Source organism: Platichthys flesus, chromosome 4 (assembly GCF_949316205.1).
Source record: "Platichthys flesus chromosome 4, fPlaFle2.1, whole genome shotgun sequence".
NCBI classification, from domain to species: Eukaryota; Metazoa; Chordata; class Actinopteri; order Pleuronectiformes; family Pleuronectidae; genus Platichthys; species Platichthys flesus.
The window spans coordinates 4,121,782-4,139,879 of record NC_084948.1 but is presented as its reverse complement, the minus strand read 5'-3'; the positions used below and the strand labels follow the sequence as shown (position 1 = coordinate 4,139,879).

At 42.6% G+C, this 18,098-nt stretch overlaps 1 protein-coding gene across 1 annotated transcript; it reads left to right on the top strand.

Moving 5' to 3' along the window:
- Nucleotides 1-785: 785 nt before the first annotated feature.
- On the top strand, nt 786-2,455 carry LOC133952139 (G2/M phase-specific E3 ubiquitin-protein ligase-like). Its single transcript, XM_062386449.1, has 2 exons — nt 786-1,461; nt 2,027-2,455. Exons 1-2 carry the CDS (start codon nt 1,359-1,361, stop codon nt 2,290-2,292), a joined length of 369 nt encoding a protein of 122 aa, XP_062242433.1. The 5' UTR covers nt 786-1,358; the 3' UTR covers nt 2,293-2,455.
- The last annotated feature ends 15,643 nt before the right edge of the window (nt 2,456-18,098 follow it).

Genomic DNA, 18,098 nt, shown 5'->3' with positions numbered 1-18,098 from the left:
ACAAGGTAATAAGATATCCTAGCAAAGTTATATTGGTTTTCAACCTCAGGTACCAGTACATTATAAAACTTTGAAACTTTCCTACAATATTTAAAATGTTGTTTGTACTTTCAGGACTTAACCGGGGGACCTATGTCACCATTGGCAAGATGATCGCCATTTGTATTGTCCATGGAGGAGTGGGGCCCCATGTCTTTTCAGCGAGAATGCTCTGCCAGCTCACAGGGGAACCAGCTCCCCCTGTTGATGTGATGGAGATCGATGACGAGGAACTGAGGAGTCAGATCCTGAGGGCAAGTTACAAATGAATGAAAGAAATATTCCTCCTTTTGAAGACCATATAATAATTTGCTTGCACAGTTCAGATCATTAATGGATCCACCTTCAAGAATATGTCAAGTAATTTGAACATACTGGTTGTCTAATACATTTTAACCCATTTGATGGAACTTAATGGTCATAGAGTTGTGTCATTATTTCTTAAGGACTCAATAACTATCTTTTCCTTACAGATCCAACAGGCATCATCCATACTGGAGGTCCATGCTGCTATAGCCAGTGCGGCCTCAAATCTGGCGCTATTGGGGTCCCTGACAGTCATCAGAACGATGTCAGACAGGAATGAGGTTGTGGAGTCTGCTCTAAAGTTCTATTTGGACAACAGACTACATGTCCCTCTCCAACAGTAAGTGTTTTGATAATTTTAGCCCAATATGTAGATTCATTTGATATGAAAAGTGTCTGCTTAATGCACTGCATAAACCAGGTCAAGCAGGTAGGGAGGGTGTTACGCCCCATTCTAGGGGCCTAGGACGCAACAAGAAAAACCCCCACCTTCCAAGTAGCCACGAGCACACATTATTCAGTTTTAACCGCAAACAGGATTTATTCACACAATATTATCAACGTAAGTAACCCAGGAATGGCACATTCCTATTTACATAGGAGATTGACAAGAAACACAAAGCCACACACACAAACGCAACAGAATGCAAAGCTACGACCACAGTCGTAGCAGTGGGTTATACAGGAGATCACTTACCAGATCGCTCCCCTACTCCTGACATTAATTTTTCCTTTGTTACTTTGAGTAAGGTAGGTCTTCATGGGATTTGTTAAAACAATGCCAAATGTAATTATTCCACGACCCTAATCTTTTAAAATAATGTTTTAAACCTAAAAAGGCACTGTTTTCCTATTCAATTAGTAATGTCACTAATACAATCTTTTGGAATTTCTTTCAAAGATTGCGGCAAGGTTTGGAGTGCTTGGGGGTGCTGCAGGCGGCAGTAGGGAGCACTGCTTTGAGAAGGCTGTTTTCAGGTGCACCCCCTGCCCCACTGACAGCAGAGCAGGTGATGAATATGTTTGCCATCAACTACTCTGTTCGAGGGAGCTCACGCCGGTCAGAGGAGGAGCGGGCAGTTGGCTACTGGAGGGACTGGCTGATCGATGTGGAAGGTATGCATACTTTGGTAACTTGAAATGAAAAATGGGAATTGATGAAATAGGGCTTGGCAACCAACTGTGCCTGAGGACGTTTAAGTTTCATCAAACGTTGCGCCCACAGCAACGAACGCCGGAGCCAATATGGTACGCGCTCTATCCACTACGCCCGATAGATTGCCTTCTTAACTGAGTTGTTCATAGGGAGCCTAGCGGTGTACAGACTTCTGTCTTTCTTTTATCCCGTCAGACATTTTGGTCCACAAAAAAAAAATGTAGGTCACGGAAATCCCATTTTTGGTGGGATTTCTGGGATTTTTTTATCATTTATGGTTTGTTCAAAAATATGTGACCTATTCATGTAAGATCCCAAGATTGCAGAAAGGATTTTGAAGGCCCCAACAAAGCACCCCTGCGGTAAACTATTTGAAACATTGTGCATTCATTTGATTGAAAGTGTTGTTTAGAATTTTTAGGTTGATATATTAATCTGTAATGATTATTTTCGGCTAGGTGAAGCGTATAAAAACATTTGCCTTGAGTCATTATATTGACTGAATTCCTATCTTTTACATTGCAGGTGGAGATGCTGTTTTGGTGGTGGAGGACACGGAGGACAGAGTGACGCTGAACCAGCTCCTCATGTTCGTCACTGGGGCAGACAGAGTTCCTCCCCTGGGATTCCCAGGAGAGCCAACTATAAACTTTTTGCACACTGTCACGGTCTTCCCGGAAGCAAACACCTGTGCTATGATTCTAAAGTTGCCAAAACACAACACATTTGAATCATTCTCTGATTCAATGATATCAGGAATCATCCAGTCCCCCTGTTTTGGTTATGCCTAATTTTTTGCTGGTATTTAAACTTTTTTTTTTGCATGTTTTGCATCTTTAAATATGTTTTTTTGCATGTTCTGCATCTTTAAATAAACAATGTTCCAGTTCCACGTTGTTATGCTTTGCCAGACCCTTATTGGATGACTACAATCAAAGCTTTTTTTTGGCTGTCTGCCAAAATAATACATGTTGGCTTACAACTAGTGACTACAATGAAGTCTTCTATCTGCCCAATAATGTATTTCTTCTTTCTTGCCTTCTCAAATTCAACATTTGTATGGTTAATTATCTGCTGTCAAAGCACAGATTCTGTTAAATGATGGATGCTTAAAATTTACTTTGAAACACAGATAAATGCGGTTGTTAATTCACAAATGTTTTCTGTTTCATCAAAGAAATTCCATTGTGATCATTTACATTGCTACATTGATTTATACATTAACTACAACTTTTGAAAAAGAAAGTTAATAATATAGACTAGATAGAAAACAGAAAATGTCATAGGCCTGGGGGGTATTCCACGAACGGACGTTTAACAAACAGAGTTAACGCTGAACTCTAGGTTGAGTGAGCCTGTGCCAACTAAACCAGAGCTGTCGGTTCCACGGCACCGGTTATGCATTAGTTCAATCAACACAGGGTTGGTTAACACAGGGTTGTGCGCGTCCACGCCAAACCTATAAAGAAGTGATTTATGGATCATGGAAACCCTGATCGAAATGGGGAAACGGGCTGCTTGAAAGTGAAAAAGTCATGTTGTCCTGGGAACCGGATTTTCAGTTCTAAACAACCGAACGAGAGATGGCATTGAGATGTGCGAGAGATGTGTTGTTTCTTTCAAAATGAAAATAAATCAATATCAAGAGGTGAAAATCACTACCAATCGAAACATGTCGAGGCGTTAATGTATTCAATGCACGCTACTGTGGAGAAGGCTATTTAAATATATTAAAGATTTGCGTGAGAATCTGTATCTCTCCAGCAAAAAGTCATCCGGATATAGCCGTGGTCTTATAAATCTCTCCCGGTGGATTGCACGAATAATTGGCGCTCCGGTATCAACAGGGCTCTCATCAAAAGGGCATGCCATTGTGAACACATGGAATCTGCGGTGAACGCAGCTTTAAATCCCCAAAACCGGGTTATGTTCCAAACTTAACCTGCACAAAACCTGGTCCGACCAGGTTTGATTCAGAGCATATGTTGCTATAGTAACTAACGTCTTTTATAAAATGTCATCAACTTATTCATCAACAAGTCATTGGATATATTAATACCAGAAAATAATGAAGAAAAAAATTATATATATAGAATGGGAATCGAACCCAAGTCCCAACGGCGGCGGCGTGCATATCCTCTCCACACGGCGGCAGCGTAGCTTCTCCACACGTTCATTTCACACGTTGTTATCCTTCTCCAGGGAATCCTGGCACTATCCACTCGCCATAGCTCCCTCACCTATCCTCTCCTCTCTCTCTCACACACACACAGAGATGGAGGAGGGGGGGGGGGCACTCACAAATACCCACACACACACAGAGCGCAAGAGAAAGGGCACCCACACATAAACTGAGTAAGTGGACACGCACAGACACACACGCAGTGGAGTTGGCTTCTTTCTCTCTCTCTCTCTCTCTCTCGTTGCATGCTGGGAGTTTGTTGCGTAAGTGAATGTCGGAGCGAGTGCGTTTTTCATTCTTATTTTCTCTTTATTTGTAGTTAATGTTATATGTTTTGAATCACATATCACATTAGAGTCACAGTAGTTGCTGTTGTAGCGATGGCCGTCATGGCCAGTGGGAATTTTAAATCACTTTCACGTAAGCACGGGGTTAAGATTTGTGTGAGTTTCCCCTGCAGCGTGGAGAGCATCGGTCTCGCTGTGTGGGAGAAGGTCGGTCACAGCTGTGTGGCGCTACCAAGGTGGTCCTGTCCAATGTCCCTCCGTTCATCACCGATGAGTTTCTCAGTAGAGAGCTGTGCAGGCACGGGAAGGTAGCGTCCCTGATACGGAAGTTGTTGTCTGGATGTAAGTCTCTATTACTGAAACACGTAGTGTCCCGACGCAGACAGCTCTACATGATACTTAACAACGGAACGAGGAGCTGAACCTCTGCTTCCATGTTAAAGTAGATGATTATGACTACGTGATTTTCGCCACTTCAGCGGTGATGAAGTGTTTCGGGTGCAGGGACGAGGGACACACGGTGAGAGCCTGTCCGAAGCGGAGTGACCCGGCACCGCCCGGTCCTGATGTGGCTACGAGTGCTGGGGCGGGAGCCCCCGCTACTCCTCCGGTACCGGAGCGACGGGGACCCGCTGCCCGGCGGGCGCACGGCCGATCCCTCTGGGGGGACGGTGGCCGCGGGGCTGGCCAGTCCCTCCAGGGGGCCGGCCGCTGAGGGGCTGGCCGTCACATCTGGGCGCCCAGTCGCTGCGCCACGGTTTTCTCCTCCAACATCTCCGCGGAGAACCGAGGCTGTGACCGAGCCATCACCAGGGGTGAGTTTTGTTAATACACCGGGTGTGGGGGTGGAGGTGTTGGTGGAGGATGTTGTGGTGGAGGATGTTGTTGGTGAGGTAGAGGAAAAGGAGGTGGGAGATAAAGGGGAGGAAGAGGGTGGTGTGGTTAGTAAACAGGTGGAGGAGGTGACGGGTGAAGAAAAAAGTGTTGAGCAGGAGGGAGGGGACAGTGGAAGGAGAGGAGGAGAAGCAGCTGAGGGCAGGATGGTGTGGAGTGAGCAGGTGGAGGAGGACATGGAGGGAGAATCAATAAAGGAAAAGAAAACAGAAAAAAGTAGGAGGTAAGCTAGGACAGTTTTAACTGAATCAAAGAATAGTAAAGTGCAAATGGAGAGTGATGTGAGTGAAAGTGAGTGTGTGTCTGACAGCAGCGACTTTACGCCTTTTAACAGCAGTCAAAAAAAGAAAACCCTTAGTGTAGATAAATTTAAATCGTTTTTACATCAAACAAAAAATCAGCAACTCAAACTTGAGGAGCACTTCCTAGATCTCGGTCTTTTTATTTCCTCGGCCAGACTCCACGTCAGCCAGAGGGAGGAGTCTGGCCTCACAGACCAGGACGTTTTTAGACTTAAAAAACTGGTGCTCAGAGCAAAGAGACAACTGAGCAGTGATGGAAAGGACAGCAATGTGTGTATTAATTAATTTATTGTTTTCTGTTTTTATTACTAACATTTTAAACAACATGTATGTTTTTAAAGTTGGGGTTTTAAACGTGAACGGTGCAAGAGATCAAAATAAAATAACCTGTATTTATGAAACTATGAAAATGAAAAAAATTGATGTCATGTTTTTACAAGAAACGCATAGTGATTTTAATAATGGTTAAACCTTGGAGAAACCGAACTCGCTGGAGGTCAAACATGTGATCCAGGGGAGGTTTCTTTTAGCCAAAGCTCAGTTCGACCATTTTACTGCTGTTTTTATTAACGTTTATGCTCCAGCAACCGGTGCAGAGAGGAAGCAGTTTTTACTGAAAATAAGTGAGATTCCTAATGATTGTGCCATGGAGGATTTTTTATTCTTGGGTGGGGATTTTAACTGCACTAAAGATGCGATTTTAGACCGCAACCATGCAGAGCCTCATCCAGCCTCTCAGCACGCCTTAAAGCAGCTGGTCTGCTCTCACGGCATGGTGGACGTGTGGAGGAGGATGCACCCAGACTGCAGACAGTACACCTGGTCCCACATCAGAGAGAGTAGGATCTCCTCAGCCAGGTTAGACAGGATTTATTGTTTTAAACATCATTTTAACATTTTTAAAAGCTGCGCTATCATGCCGGCTGGTTTTAGTGATCATTCACTGCTTTTATGTCATGTTTTTGTCAGGAATGTTTTACCGAAGAGCGCCTATTGGCATTTTAATTCTGTTTTACATTCGATAAGAATTTTAAAGATGTTTTTATGTATTTCTGGGGTGTTTTTAGACAGAGGAAGGGCGAGTTTAGTAATAAGATTACTAAACTCGCCAGTGGCAGTGGTGGGACCATGGTAAGTCACAAATACGCCTATTGTGTCAACAACACACCCTCAATGTCACAAGAGACGCCACCCGATCTATGAAAGATCTAGAGGACGATATAGTGGAACTAGAATATTTAAGTGAGTCCACCGGAAATCAAGGTTATTTTGAAAGCCTCAAAGAAAAAAACTTGGGCATTTTATCACATGATCTTTTACAGGTGTCTGGCATCTGGCTCCATGCCAGTGTCCTGCAGGAGGGCGGTCCTCACACTGCTCCTGAAGAAGGGCAACCTGCAGGACATTAAGAACTGGCGCCCTGTGTCATTGCTCTGTGTGGATTACAAACTTCTGTCCAAAACAATGGCTTCCAGGCTGGGGACGGCTATGGAGCAGGTCAATGACAGGGACCAGATCTACAGGACCTAGCAGGTCCATGGTGGACAATGTCCACCTCATTCGAGACCTTTTGGATGTCTCCAGTTCATTTGATGTAGATATAGGTTTGATTTCCCTAGACCAAGAAAAAGCTTTTGACCGCGTTGAACACAGCTTCCTGTGGCAAGTAATGGGGAAGTTTGGGTTCAGCGCTGGCTTCATAGCTAAGATCAAGGTGCTGTACAGTGACGTTGAGAGCGTGTTAAAGATCAACGGCAGTCTGAGTGCTCCTTTCAGGGTAGGTAGAGGTGTCAGGCAGGGCTGTGCTCTGTCGGGGATGCTCTACGCACTCTCCTTGGAACCTCTCCTCCGCAGAATAAGATCTAGCATGCAAGGTGTGTTTTATGCTGGTTTTAGTGGCAACATGATTTTATCAGCTTACGCCGACGATCTTATTGTTTTTATTAAAGACCAGACGGATGTAGATGTTTTAGCAAAAATCTTAAATGATTTTAGCGTGGCATCGGCCGTGAGGGTCAATTGGAAAAAAAGCTAAGCCCTCGCGGTCGGGGAGTGGCCTGGCGGTCTCCCAGTTCTCCCCCAAAACCTGAAATGGAAGAGGGAGGGCATAAAGTATCTCGGGGTGTTTTTAGGAAACGACGATATACATAAGAAGAACTGGGAGAACGTGACAGAAAAAATAGAAAACAAACTGTTAAAATGGAAATGGCTGCTCCCAAAAATGTCTCAGAGGGAGGGTACTGGTTTTAAATAATCTTGTGGCATCCCAACTGTGGCACCATCTAATATGTGTGGAACCCCCCCTGGCTTGCTTTCCAATGTACAAAAGAAAATGGTGGATTTTTTCTGGGGGGGGTCTACACTGGGTGCCACAGGGGGTGCTGTTTTTAGCCAGGGAGGAGGGGGGACAAGGCCTCGTCCACCTGGCCAGCCGGACTGCAACTTTTAGACTTCAATTAATTAAAAAGTACCTCACAGGTCCAGCAGATCTGGTGTGGAGAGATGTGGCCAGCAGCATCCTTAGGCGTGCCAATAACCTGGGGTTGGATGATGCTCTGTTTTTAACAGATTCTAAATTCTTAAAGTTAAGTGGGTTGCCTCCTTTTTATCAAGGTGTTTTTAAATCATGGGCCCTTTTTAACAAAAAAAGTGTCAAAAAGCAGCCTCTCTGTACTGGTTGTTGAGAGAACCAATCGTGAATGGAGCCAGACTGGACGTCAGCGGCACAACAACACCCGGCCTTATGGCGGCGCTGACCCGGTCTGGAATGGTGACCTTACAGCAGCTGGTGGATGCAGTGGGGCCGGCACTCAACAACACCCAGGCCCTGGGCTCCCTGCTGGGGCTGCAGTCTTCCCGGATGGCCCAGAGGATCCTGGAGTTCTGGACCCAGAGGCTCTCCATCCAGGAAAAGGACCTCCTGAGGGCCTACCAGAGGGGGGAAACCACACCAGAGGCTGCAGACCCCTACCCGGAAATTATCCTGAGCCCAGGCCTGGGAGAAAAGACCGGCCCCCTACTAACTGAAATAAACACACACAAACTAACAATACACAGAGCGGACAAAGAGACGCTGTACAGAAACTGTGTGAAAAGCATCCACCAGACCGGACTGAGCAACAGATCCCCCACTGTGTGGTCACGGAGGTGGGGAGATCATGGACCCAGCCAGCAGTGGAGGATTTTATACAAACCTCCCCTCAAGAAAAGAACAGGCGACATCCAGTGGAGAATTTTACACGGCGCCGTCGCTTCCAACGCTTTTATTTCTATTCTTAATCCCACCGTTTTTAACAAGTGTCCATTTTGCGACCTGCGTGAGACTATTTATCACGTTTTTACTGAGTGCAAGAGACTTTCAAGTTTCTTCGCTCTTTTAACTGCGGTTTTTAGTGTTTTTAAGGTCACTTTTACTGAGAAGGTTTTTATCATGGGAGCTGCCTACAACAAAGCAGCTAAAGATAAGTGGCAGCTCCTGAACCACCTCTCAGGTGAGGCCAAGATGGCCATTTACATTAGTAGGAAAAAACGGGTAGAGAACAGGAACGGGCAGGAGTGGGTGGTAAACCTCCGGGCCAGACTCCAACTCGAGTTCAGTTTTTACACAATGGTATCTGATCTCGAGTCTTTTAAAAGAATTTGGTGTTTTAATGACATCCTCTGCACCGTCACCAACAATGAGATGTCCTTTCCACACTTTTTAACAGACTGAGTTTTTTTAACAGCAGCATTTATGTTTATTTATTTGAATAATGTTGCCAGCAAGTGTTTTGTAAAATGGAAATGTAAATAAAGTGCTTGTGAAAAATCAAAAAAAATCTCCACGCTAACTTCAAGGGGAGCAAACACACAAACTCCATCGTTCTCTCTAGCTCACACACACGCACCACACACACACGCTCTCCATCTATCACACACACACTCACTTCTTATGGAGCAAACACACACACACACACACACACTCTCCATCTCATTCACACACAAACAAACTCCTCCTGAACTTCACGTGGAGAAAACCCACTCTCTGCTCCAGCACCGAGCAGCTCAGCGCGCGGAGTATCTCTCGTGCCAGGTGTTTTCAGGAAGTCACGTCACTTCACGCGCCTCCACAGCTCGGACACGGTGCAGCTCCACAGCAGCTGTCACTTCCCCCTCAACTCGTCCCTGCGGTGGAAAACAGCGGAACATGAAATGGGGAAGAAGGATGAAACCATGTCTTGCCTTGAAATGCAAAGAGGAGCGCGACGCCGGGGATCCACAAGGTGTTTATCCAGAAGTAAAGCATGATGTCCTTCAGTCAGCGGCCAAAGCTCCGCACTCTGCCCGACCAAGCTCCTTGTGCAGCGGGTAATTTCCACAAGAGACAGCGGCGCAGATGAATCCCAGCGGAGGAAGAAATCCCAGAGTGAACGGTGCTGATGGGAGAGAAGAGTTGGAGACTGTGTCACCGCTTCTACTGCTGCTACTGCTGCTGCTTCCACACGGACATGAGCGCCCACTACCGACACCTGCATCCACTCTGTGTGTGTGTGTGAGTGTGAGAGACAGCGAGGGAGAGAGACAGTGTGTTCCTGTACTTATTCATTGTGAGGACCATTTAAAGCATAGACCGTACAGAGTGAGGACATTTTTGGAAAGTGAAGACATATTCACTGATCTTCACTTTTTCAATGGGCTGTTTAAGAGTTAAGACCCTGTTTTAGGGTTAGAATTAGGTTTAAGTTAAGGGTAAGGGACGAGGGAATGCATTATGACAATTTGGTTCCTTACTAAGAAAGAAGTAGAAATATCAATTTATCAATCAATCAAATTGTATTTGTATAGCCCATATTCACAAATCACTATTTGTCTCATAGGGCTTAACAAGGTCCAACATCCTCTGTCCTAAACCCTCAGGTGTGTGTCTGTGTGTGTGTGTGTGTGTGTGTGTTTGTGGAGAGAAAGTGAAAGACTGTCTCTCTCTCTGTGTCCCCTCACTCATTCTGTATGCCCTTCATGGGATCTGTATAGTTATTCATATATTATCGTATCTTAAGAAAAGTTTAAGTTTTCTCTGAATTATATTTGTGTCTGTTTCTTAACTTTAATTAAAGTATAAAAATGAGGTCCTTTGAGTATAAAGTCCTTCTAGAAGCTCCATGGTCCCATATGTAGAGTAGTCAACCAATATACATTTCAGATGTCAAAGTGAAGTTGCACTAGTTGGTTTCATTGGCGAAAATCTGTGTGCACACAAGTGAAGAGATCCTGACCTGATCACATTTATTCCACTGACTTTTCTCAGAGCCACTGATGCTGGCTCTTAACCTTCTGCAGGAGAGCAGCAGTTATTATACCATTCACTGCACAGTAACAGACCTGTGTTAAACAGCCTCGCACATTCCTTTAAATAATGATTATATGTCATTTAACAACACAGGAGAGAAAGTACAAAGACGTTCACGGGTATAAAAGAGCTTGATCCTCCACCAGGTGACAGTACATGCTGTGAACTTGTTGTTTTTTTATCTTTGTTCTAACACAAAAGAGTGCTCTAACTCAGGTTTTCTATTATTATATTTGTATATATCTGTTTCCTTGTTCTCTCTTAAGATTCATTTTAGCAAACATCTGTGAAGCCTCCACCCACGAGATCACATGGCACAGGTGGACTGAAGAGTCTGTTTACGTTCCCCACCTGCTTCTTTGACACTGCTCATTTGTATGTCAGGCTCAGCCAAGAATAATAAACTGTTTTCATGAGAATGTGTTGGCAGCAAGGGAAACAAGGTAAAGGTGAGAGTGAATCCCATCAAAGCAAAGTGATGGAAAATATAGTCTGCAGTCAGAGTCAGAGAAGTAACACTGCAGAGTCCGAGAGAGATAGTCTAGTCTGTTCCAAGTCCAAGTCAAACCTGCAGAAGTCGCTGTTCATGTGGAAGAAGTGAAAAGGATTTCTGCATTGACCCTTTTTGGCCTTCATACAGTATTCATCACCCATGATGGTGTGTTCGGCTGAGTATGTCCTCTGTGCTTCCATTTTCTCTTTGTAATTGTGTGTGAGGGTATGCTTACACATTAGTAACTTCACTGGAGTTAAAGGGATAGTGCACAAAAATTAAAATTCCCTTATTATCTGCTTACCATGAATTTGATAGCAGGGTGGGTAAAGTGTTACAGTCCACAACCCAAGTTTGGAGTCTCAGGAGTAAACAGTGCTGCAGCCAAATCCAATACAATTGATGTAATGGGACACATTTTTAAGCCCAAAAGTCCAATGATATCCTCTTCTGAGCAGTGTTCAATCTCACCAGCGCACAAAACACAAAAAAACACTTACACTCTCACCCAAAGGTGCATGTTCGTATCGCTACGCCTGCAAGCATTGATACTTCAAGTAGTGGACTTTTAGTCTTTAAACAAGTTTTAAATGACACCACTTCGAGTCACTTCTGAATGTCGGGGGGGGGGGGGGTTCTCTGATGTTTTTTTACATTTGATGATGTGGTCAACATTAACTTCAATTGGATTGGATTCAGCTACCACACTGTTTACCCCTGATACTCCAAAAGTGTTTTGTGGAATCGAACACTTCACCCATCCTCCATCAACTTAGTGGTGAGTATATTTAAATTTCTCTGTGATCTGATGTTATTTTCAGAAACTGAAGCTAAGACTCCTGGGACTGGAAGATGTCAGAGATCAAAGAAAACAGTTTCCTGCTCCATAGCTCATCCATCAAGTATCATGGTGTGTATTGATTTAACTTGTAAATGTGACAGCACGGTGCGCGGCTCTCTCTCCACTCCGAGCGGTGACCTCCAGCAGTGGATCATTTACAGTAAAAGTTGCACACTCTTCTTCTCTGATGCTAATGACTGTTGGAGCTCCAGTTTCCTCTGCTGTTGGTCTCTGTCCTGAATAAAGAGCTCCTCCGTCTATTTCTAGTGACTCCATCCCAGAGCTTTCCATCACAGCAGACCCCAGCTGATTACCTGGGACTCTGCTGAGCTCCTTTGCTGTGGACAGTCACCAGCTGCAGCATCTCTTCATAGACAGTTAGAGGAGGAAGACAGACTATCAAATTGAATCATGGAACTTTTATTGGGACTGTTGGAGAGTTTGGAATAAATGTAGTTAAAATAAAAAAACAATAATCTCATTCATCGGTGTGAAAAGACAATTAATGTCACTGTGCCATTAACGTATACAATTTCCCTCCACTTTAAGTTTTAATGACTATTTAATTGTGACTCTTAAATCAACTCACAGCTAAGCTTTAGTTCCATCAGGTGTTCTTTCACATTCTCTTCCTCTCTAACCAGCGTGCACTGTTTTTGATAATCCAATCAGATTTTGTCACAATCCTCCAATGATGTTGGGCTGTCAAATTTAACCTCTTTCTCTCTCTCTGTCTGTCAGCTGTGATTTCAGTGATCCTCCCTCTCTTCTCCCAATCACCTCCAGTGTCCATATACAGCCCTCAGCCCTTGTGTTCAATTGTCAACTGAAGTCAACTGATATGTGACAAATGTTCTGAGTTGAGAAGCAGTTTCTCTTTATAAAATAGGTGAACACTCTAATGAATAGATAATGCATGTGTGCAGCATCATCTCTGTGCTACACTTGAAACATAAAGAAAGTAACCACAGACCAGTGACCTTTGTTTTGATGTAGAGATGAAATTGTGTGAACATTTTATGTCATGATTATTGCACCCATGGTCAACTGTATCATCGCTGACAATAAAATGTGCTGAAAAGTACTGATACATTTTTAATAATTTACATACTATCAATCAAAATATATGATACTCCTTATTTTAAGTAAATATTTTGACCCCAAACATCTGAGTCAGGACTATATATCAGTGTTGGTTAAATTAATGAGCTTTGGCCACAACGGACACTAACAGTTTCAAGCATTAGACGAAGCACAAGCAGCCTCCACCAAGGTGATGTTGGACAGCATTGACCAAATCAGAATCATTTGAAATGGTTCATGTAACCATCTTGAATTTTACCACAATATAACACAGTTTCACATGTATTATGATATCTGTTTTTTCCTGCACAGATTTGACTCAGAAACAAACTGTGACGAATCTAAAGTGAGCATTTAACAGTAATGAGAAGAAAGGGGAACATGTTGTTGAGCTGCTACAGTTTGACGTGCAGCAGCTTCACACTTCTTCTCTCCACACTACGGAAGCAGAGAAGGAGGTGAAGGAGACACAGCGACTTCAGATTTGAAGTGTTAATTACAGGATCATTGTTCTCACAGTTGTTTGCACTAATTAATTCACTTTTGTCTCTATTTTAATGAGGGAAGTGAAGTGAAAAGTGAGTCAAAATAATTGAAGACTTTTATTTTACTTAAATATGCAAGAATCAACATACATTTTTAATGAAATGAGTTTGCGAAATCACATTAACAAGTTAATTAAAAAATATCCATCTATATTGAATTAATCGTATCATATTTAAGCAATGTTTAAATGTGTATGTAATTTTATAGTTATAAAATACTATGAATTATTTAATTAAAAATTATTTAAAATCCTTTTCACGATTTACCTCAACTGTTTGTTTTTTAAATCTGTTAAATAATTATATTTGGACACATTTGCATATGGTTAAAATGTAATTTTTAGTTCAGGTAAATTACAAAATTCTTACTGTTATTCTTATTGAAAGTTTTTCTATTTTTATGATTGGAATGTACGTAAAAAAATTCTTGCAATTTTACTCATTGACAAAACAGAAACTTTATTTATATTAAAGTATTTTATTTTACAGTGCTGACATGAACTGCATCGTCTTACATCCAGGCATCGGAATGATAACAAATAAACAGAGAATCAATCATCTGAGAACACGATTCAGTGACAAACAAACACAGGCAGTTGATGTACTTCAGTCCAGCCAATCAAGCTGCTAGAAACTGTTTGCCCTTCCTGTCCCAGTCGACTGCAGTCAGAGAAAAAAACTACAGTGAACCGTGTGGGTGGAAAAACGCTGAATATCACCTGACACTTTACAGAGAAAGACACTGAAGACTTCACACAGACAAATGAGAATTGTCTCTGAACAAAAAAGAGAGAAAGGACTGGAGAATGTGGGAAAACGGAGAGAAAATAAAAACACATTCTCTACAAATGTCACAGGTGACTCAGCACTGACTATAACAGAGGGAGGGAAGATTGTTGAAGAAAAGGTTTAAAATCCAACAGTGAATGATCTCAGCCAGTGAAAATCTCCAGATACTTTTGGTCTGTTTTTTCCTTATCTTCCCTGCGCTTGCACGCAAATAGCCACTGAGTGTTTCTTAGATTTGCTCTGCTTTGATCTGTTTGATAGATTTGATCTGCTACTCAGATGTGTTGTTACTTGGACAGATTTGTAACATCTGCTTTCAGATTTTTCCTCTGTTGTAGGATTGTTCGTCAAACAAAGAGTCTTTCTAGTCAATCAAATGTCCCAAAAGTGTTTTCAAAATGTCCAAATGTCTCACAAACGTTCAACACAGGGACAGAACTATGAGATTAACAATCGCAGTGATGTGTTTGTACGAGTGTGAGGACTGTGTGTGTGGAGGCGACGTCACAATGACTGACTTCTCTCTGCTTGGTTCCACTCAGCTGCCTGTCACCAACTCTTCATAAGAAAGAGCTGCAGGTTAGGGATGGATTCACTGAAGCTGCAGCTTTTAACAGAAATCTCTGTCTGTATGTGGAATGCATATCTGGAGAACCGCTTCATCGGCTTCACACCCGGCAGGAGAATCATTCAGGGACCAAAGAGGTACAGTGTCGAATGAAGGGCCTTTGGAACAGGATTCATTCCATGTGAATCCATTTTGAATAAACAGGTGAGTAGCATGCTGCAGCAGCGACAGCTGGGACACAAAGTAACGTTGTTGATGGCGACAACAACAGCTGAATTTCTAGTACTGAGTCGAGCTTCATTCAACTTTGAATAAACAGGTGAACAGCTCTTTGTGCAGCAGCTGTGGTGCAGCTTCAGGCTCTGTGGACTGAGTCCAGCAGACAGCATTTACCTGCCACGGATCAATTACTGCAGCTCACTTTAACAGCTTCCCACATATGATTCCACAGGAATGATGGGAATGATGAGCACACGACTGCAAACACAGACAGTAGCGTGACCACACACACACACACACTCACTCACTCACTCACTCACTCACTCACTCACTCACTCACTCACTCACTCACTCACTCACTCACTCACTCACTCACTCACTCACTCACTCACTCACTCACTCACTCACTCACTCACTCACTCACTCACTCACTCACTCACTCACTCACTCACTCACTCACTCACTCACTCACTCACTCACTCACTCACTCACTCACTCACTCACTCACTCACTCACTCACTCACTCACTCACTCACTCACTCACTCACTCACTCACTCACTCACTCACTCACTCACTCACTCACTCACTCACTCACTCACTCACTCACTCACTCACTCACTCACTCACTCACTCACTCACTCACTCACTCACTCACTCACTCACTCACTCACTCACTCACTCACTCACTCACTCACTCACTCACTCACTCACTCACTCACACACAGTTTCCTAAACCACGAAAGTATTCCCTCTGATCCTCACAGTGACAGAATCTAACTGTGTCTGACAGAAACAATTGTTGAAATATGTCGGAGGCTGCTGTTGTTGGTACAGTCACAGATGTAATAGTGTCAAACATCAGTCAGGGATTGTTTTGTGTGTTTTGGGCTTTACCCACTAACACATTTTTTTCTATGGAAGTTTGACGATGAGTCATAATATTCTAAGACTTATATCATAATTCAACGCAATTTTCATAATTCATCTGATATCCCCTCTATAAAATCACACCTTTTCATTACAAATGTATCGTAACAGTATTTTTTTTATTCTCACAACATTACGACTTCATTAATGTAATCTCTGATATAGCTCATGTAGCATGATGCTAACCCAGGTTGTGATACAATTCTTCCGAGCTGTTCTTCATCCTCCACACAGAGGAAGAGGTGGTGGTGTTCCCCCTGACAGGGAACAGAAGTGTGTGGTTGAGTGGGCTCAGTGTGGCTGCAGCAGGATCAGTGGCTGAACCAATACAATCTGTTCACAGAGCAGAGCCTCTGTCAAACGTCATGTCAACAGGATTTTATTTGGCGGAATGTGACTCTGTTGGACGGCCTCTGCATCACCTTTAGAATAGAATGAGATTAAATAGTAGAATTAATACAAAACAGTATCGGTGAGAAGAATTATTCATATGATCAACTTCAGTTATCACTGGACTCTTTCTCATCTTTACCACTGAGAGATCACATGAACGCTGCACCATCTATAGCTGCACCATCTTTAGGTGTGTTCCAGTCGAAACTGGTGTGACTGCGTCTGACTAGATCTGCCGACATGAAGTCAAGACACTGTTTCCCTCTCCTAGCGTTAGTGAGGCAACAACAACAGACGGTCTCAAGTCTTTCTGTATCCAACTAAATCAAAGTACTTTTTAATATAGTTCACAGGATGATGGTTTCATGGTTATAGAGGAACTACACATTGTTGGAAAAAGAACTTGAAGAGAACAACTGCATTGTCTGACTGCAGCTGGCTCACTACTGCAATAATGTATGGTCACATGCAGGGATGGGCAAAAATACATCAAAATGTATTTTGATACAAAATACAAAATACCCCTCAAATAAATGTATCAAAATAAAATACAAAATACTGGTGCCAGAAAATGTAACAAAATACAATACATGTATTTTGTATTTAAAATATAGAAAATACTTTTTCTGGATTTTCTGTTTTCTCACAATTTGGTATAGCAGAGAATTCAGGTTTGGGCTATATACTTTACACAAAGCTCTTGTGAACCCCACAAAAAGGATGCACAGAATGTCAGTGTAACAACAATTTGATGATTTTGTATATATACAGTACTGTGCAAAAGTTTTAGGCAAGTGTGAAAAATGCTGTAAACTAAGAATGCTTTGAAAAATATAAATAATAATTGTTTATTTTTATCAATTTACAAAATGCAAAGTGAGCGAACAAAAGAAAAATCTAAATCAAATCAATATTTGTTGTTACTACCCTTTGCCTTCAAACCAGCAACAATTCTTATAGGTAGACTTGCACAAAGTCAGAGAATTTGTAGGATTATAGTCAGGTGTATGATCAACCAATTATACCAAACAGGTGCTAATGATCATCAATTTCACATGTAGATTGAAACATTGTCATTAACTGAAACAGAAACAGCTGTGTAGTAGGCTTCAAACTGGGTGAGAAACAGCCAAACTCTGCTTCCAATGTGAGGTTGTGAACAACAGTTTGATGTCACAGGTCATACACCATGGCAAGACTGAGCACAGCAACAAGACACAAGGTCATTCTACTGCATCAGCAAGGTCTCTCCTAGACAAAGATTTCAAAGCAGACTGGGGTTTCCAGATGTGCTTTTTTGAAGAAGCACATAGAAAAGGGCAACATTGAGTGGAACAATAACCCTACTCAAAAAACCCACCCTAGACCCAGAGGTTTTAGCCAATTACAGACCAATATCTAACCTCTCCTTCATTTCTAAAATCTTAGAAAAAGTGGTAGCCAATCAGCTGTGTGAGTTTCTCCAGGAAAATAATATATATGAAGACTTTCAATCGGGGTTTAGAGCCAACACACTACAGAGACAGCCTTGGCAAAAGTCACTAATGACCCTTTAATAGCCTCAGATCAGGGACTTGTGTCTGTCCTCGTTCTGTTAGATCTCAGTGCAGCATTCGACACAATTGACCATCAAATTTTATTACAAAGACTAAAACAGTTAATTAACATTAATGGAACCGCCCTTAAATGGTTTAAATCGTATTTTTCTGATCGCTCCCAATTTGTGCAAATTAATGATGAGTCATCT

Coding starts and splice junctions, on each gene's coding strand:
- LOC133952139 (XM_062386449.1), top strand. CDS start 1,359: ATGAATATGTTTGCCATCAACTACTCTGTTCGAGGGAGCTCACGCCGG. Junction 1,462..2,026: donor CTGGCTGATCGATGTGGAAG/GTATGCATACTT, acceptor TTTACATTGCAG/GTGGAGATGCTGTTTTGGTG.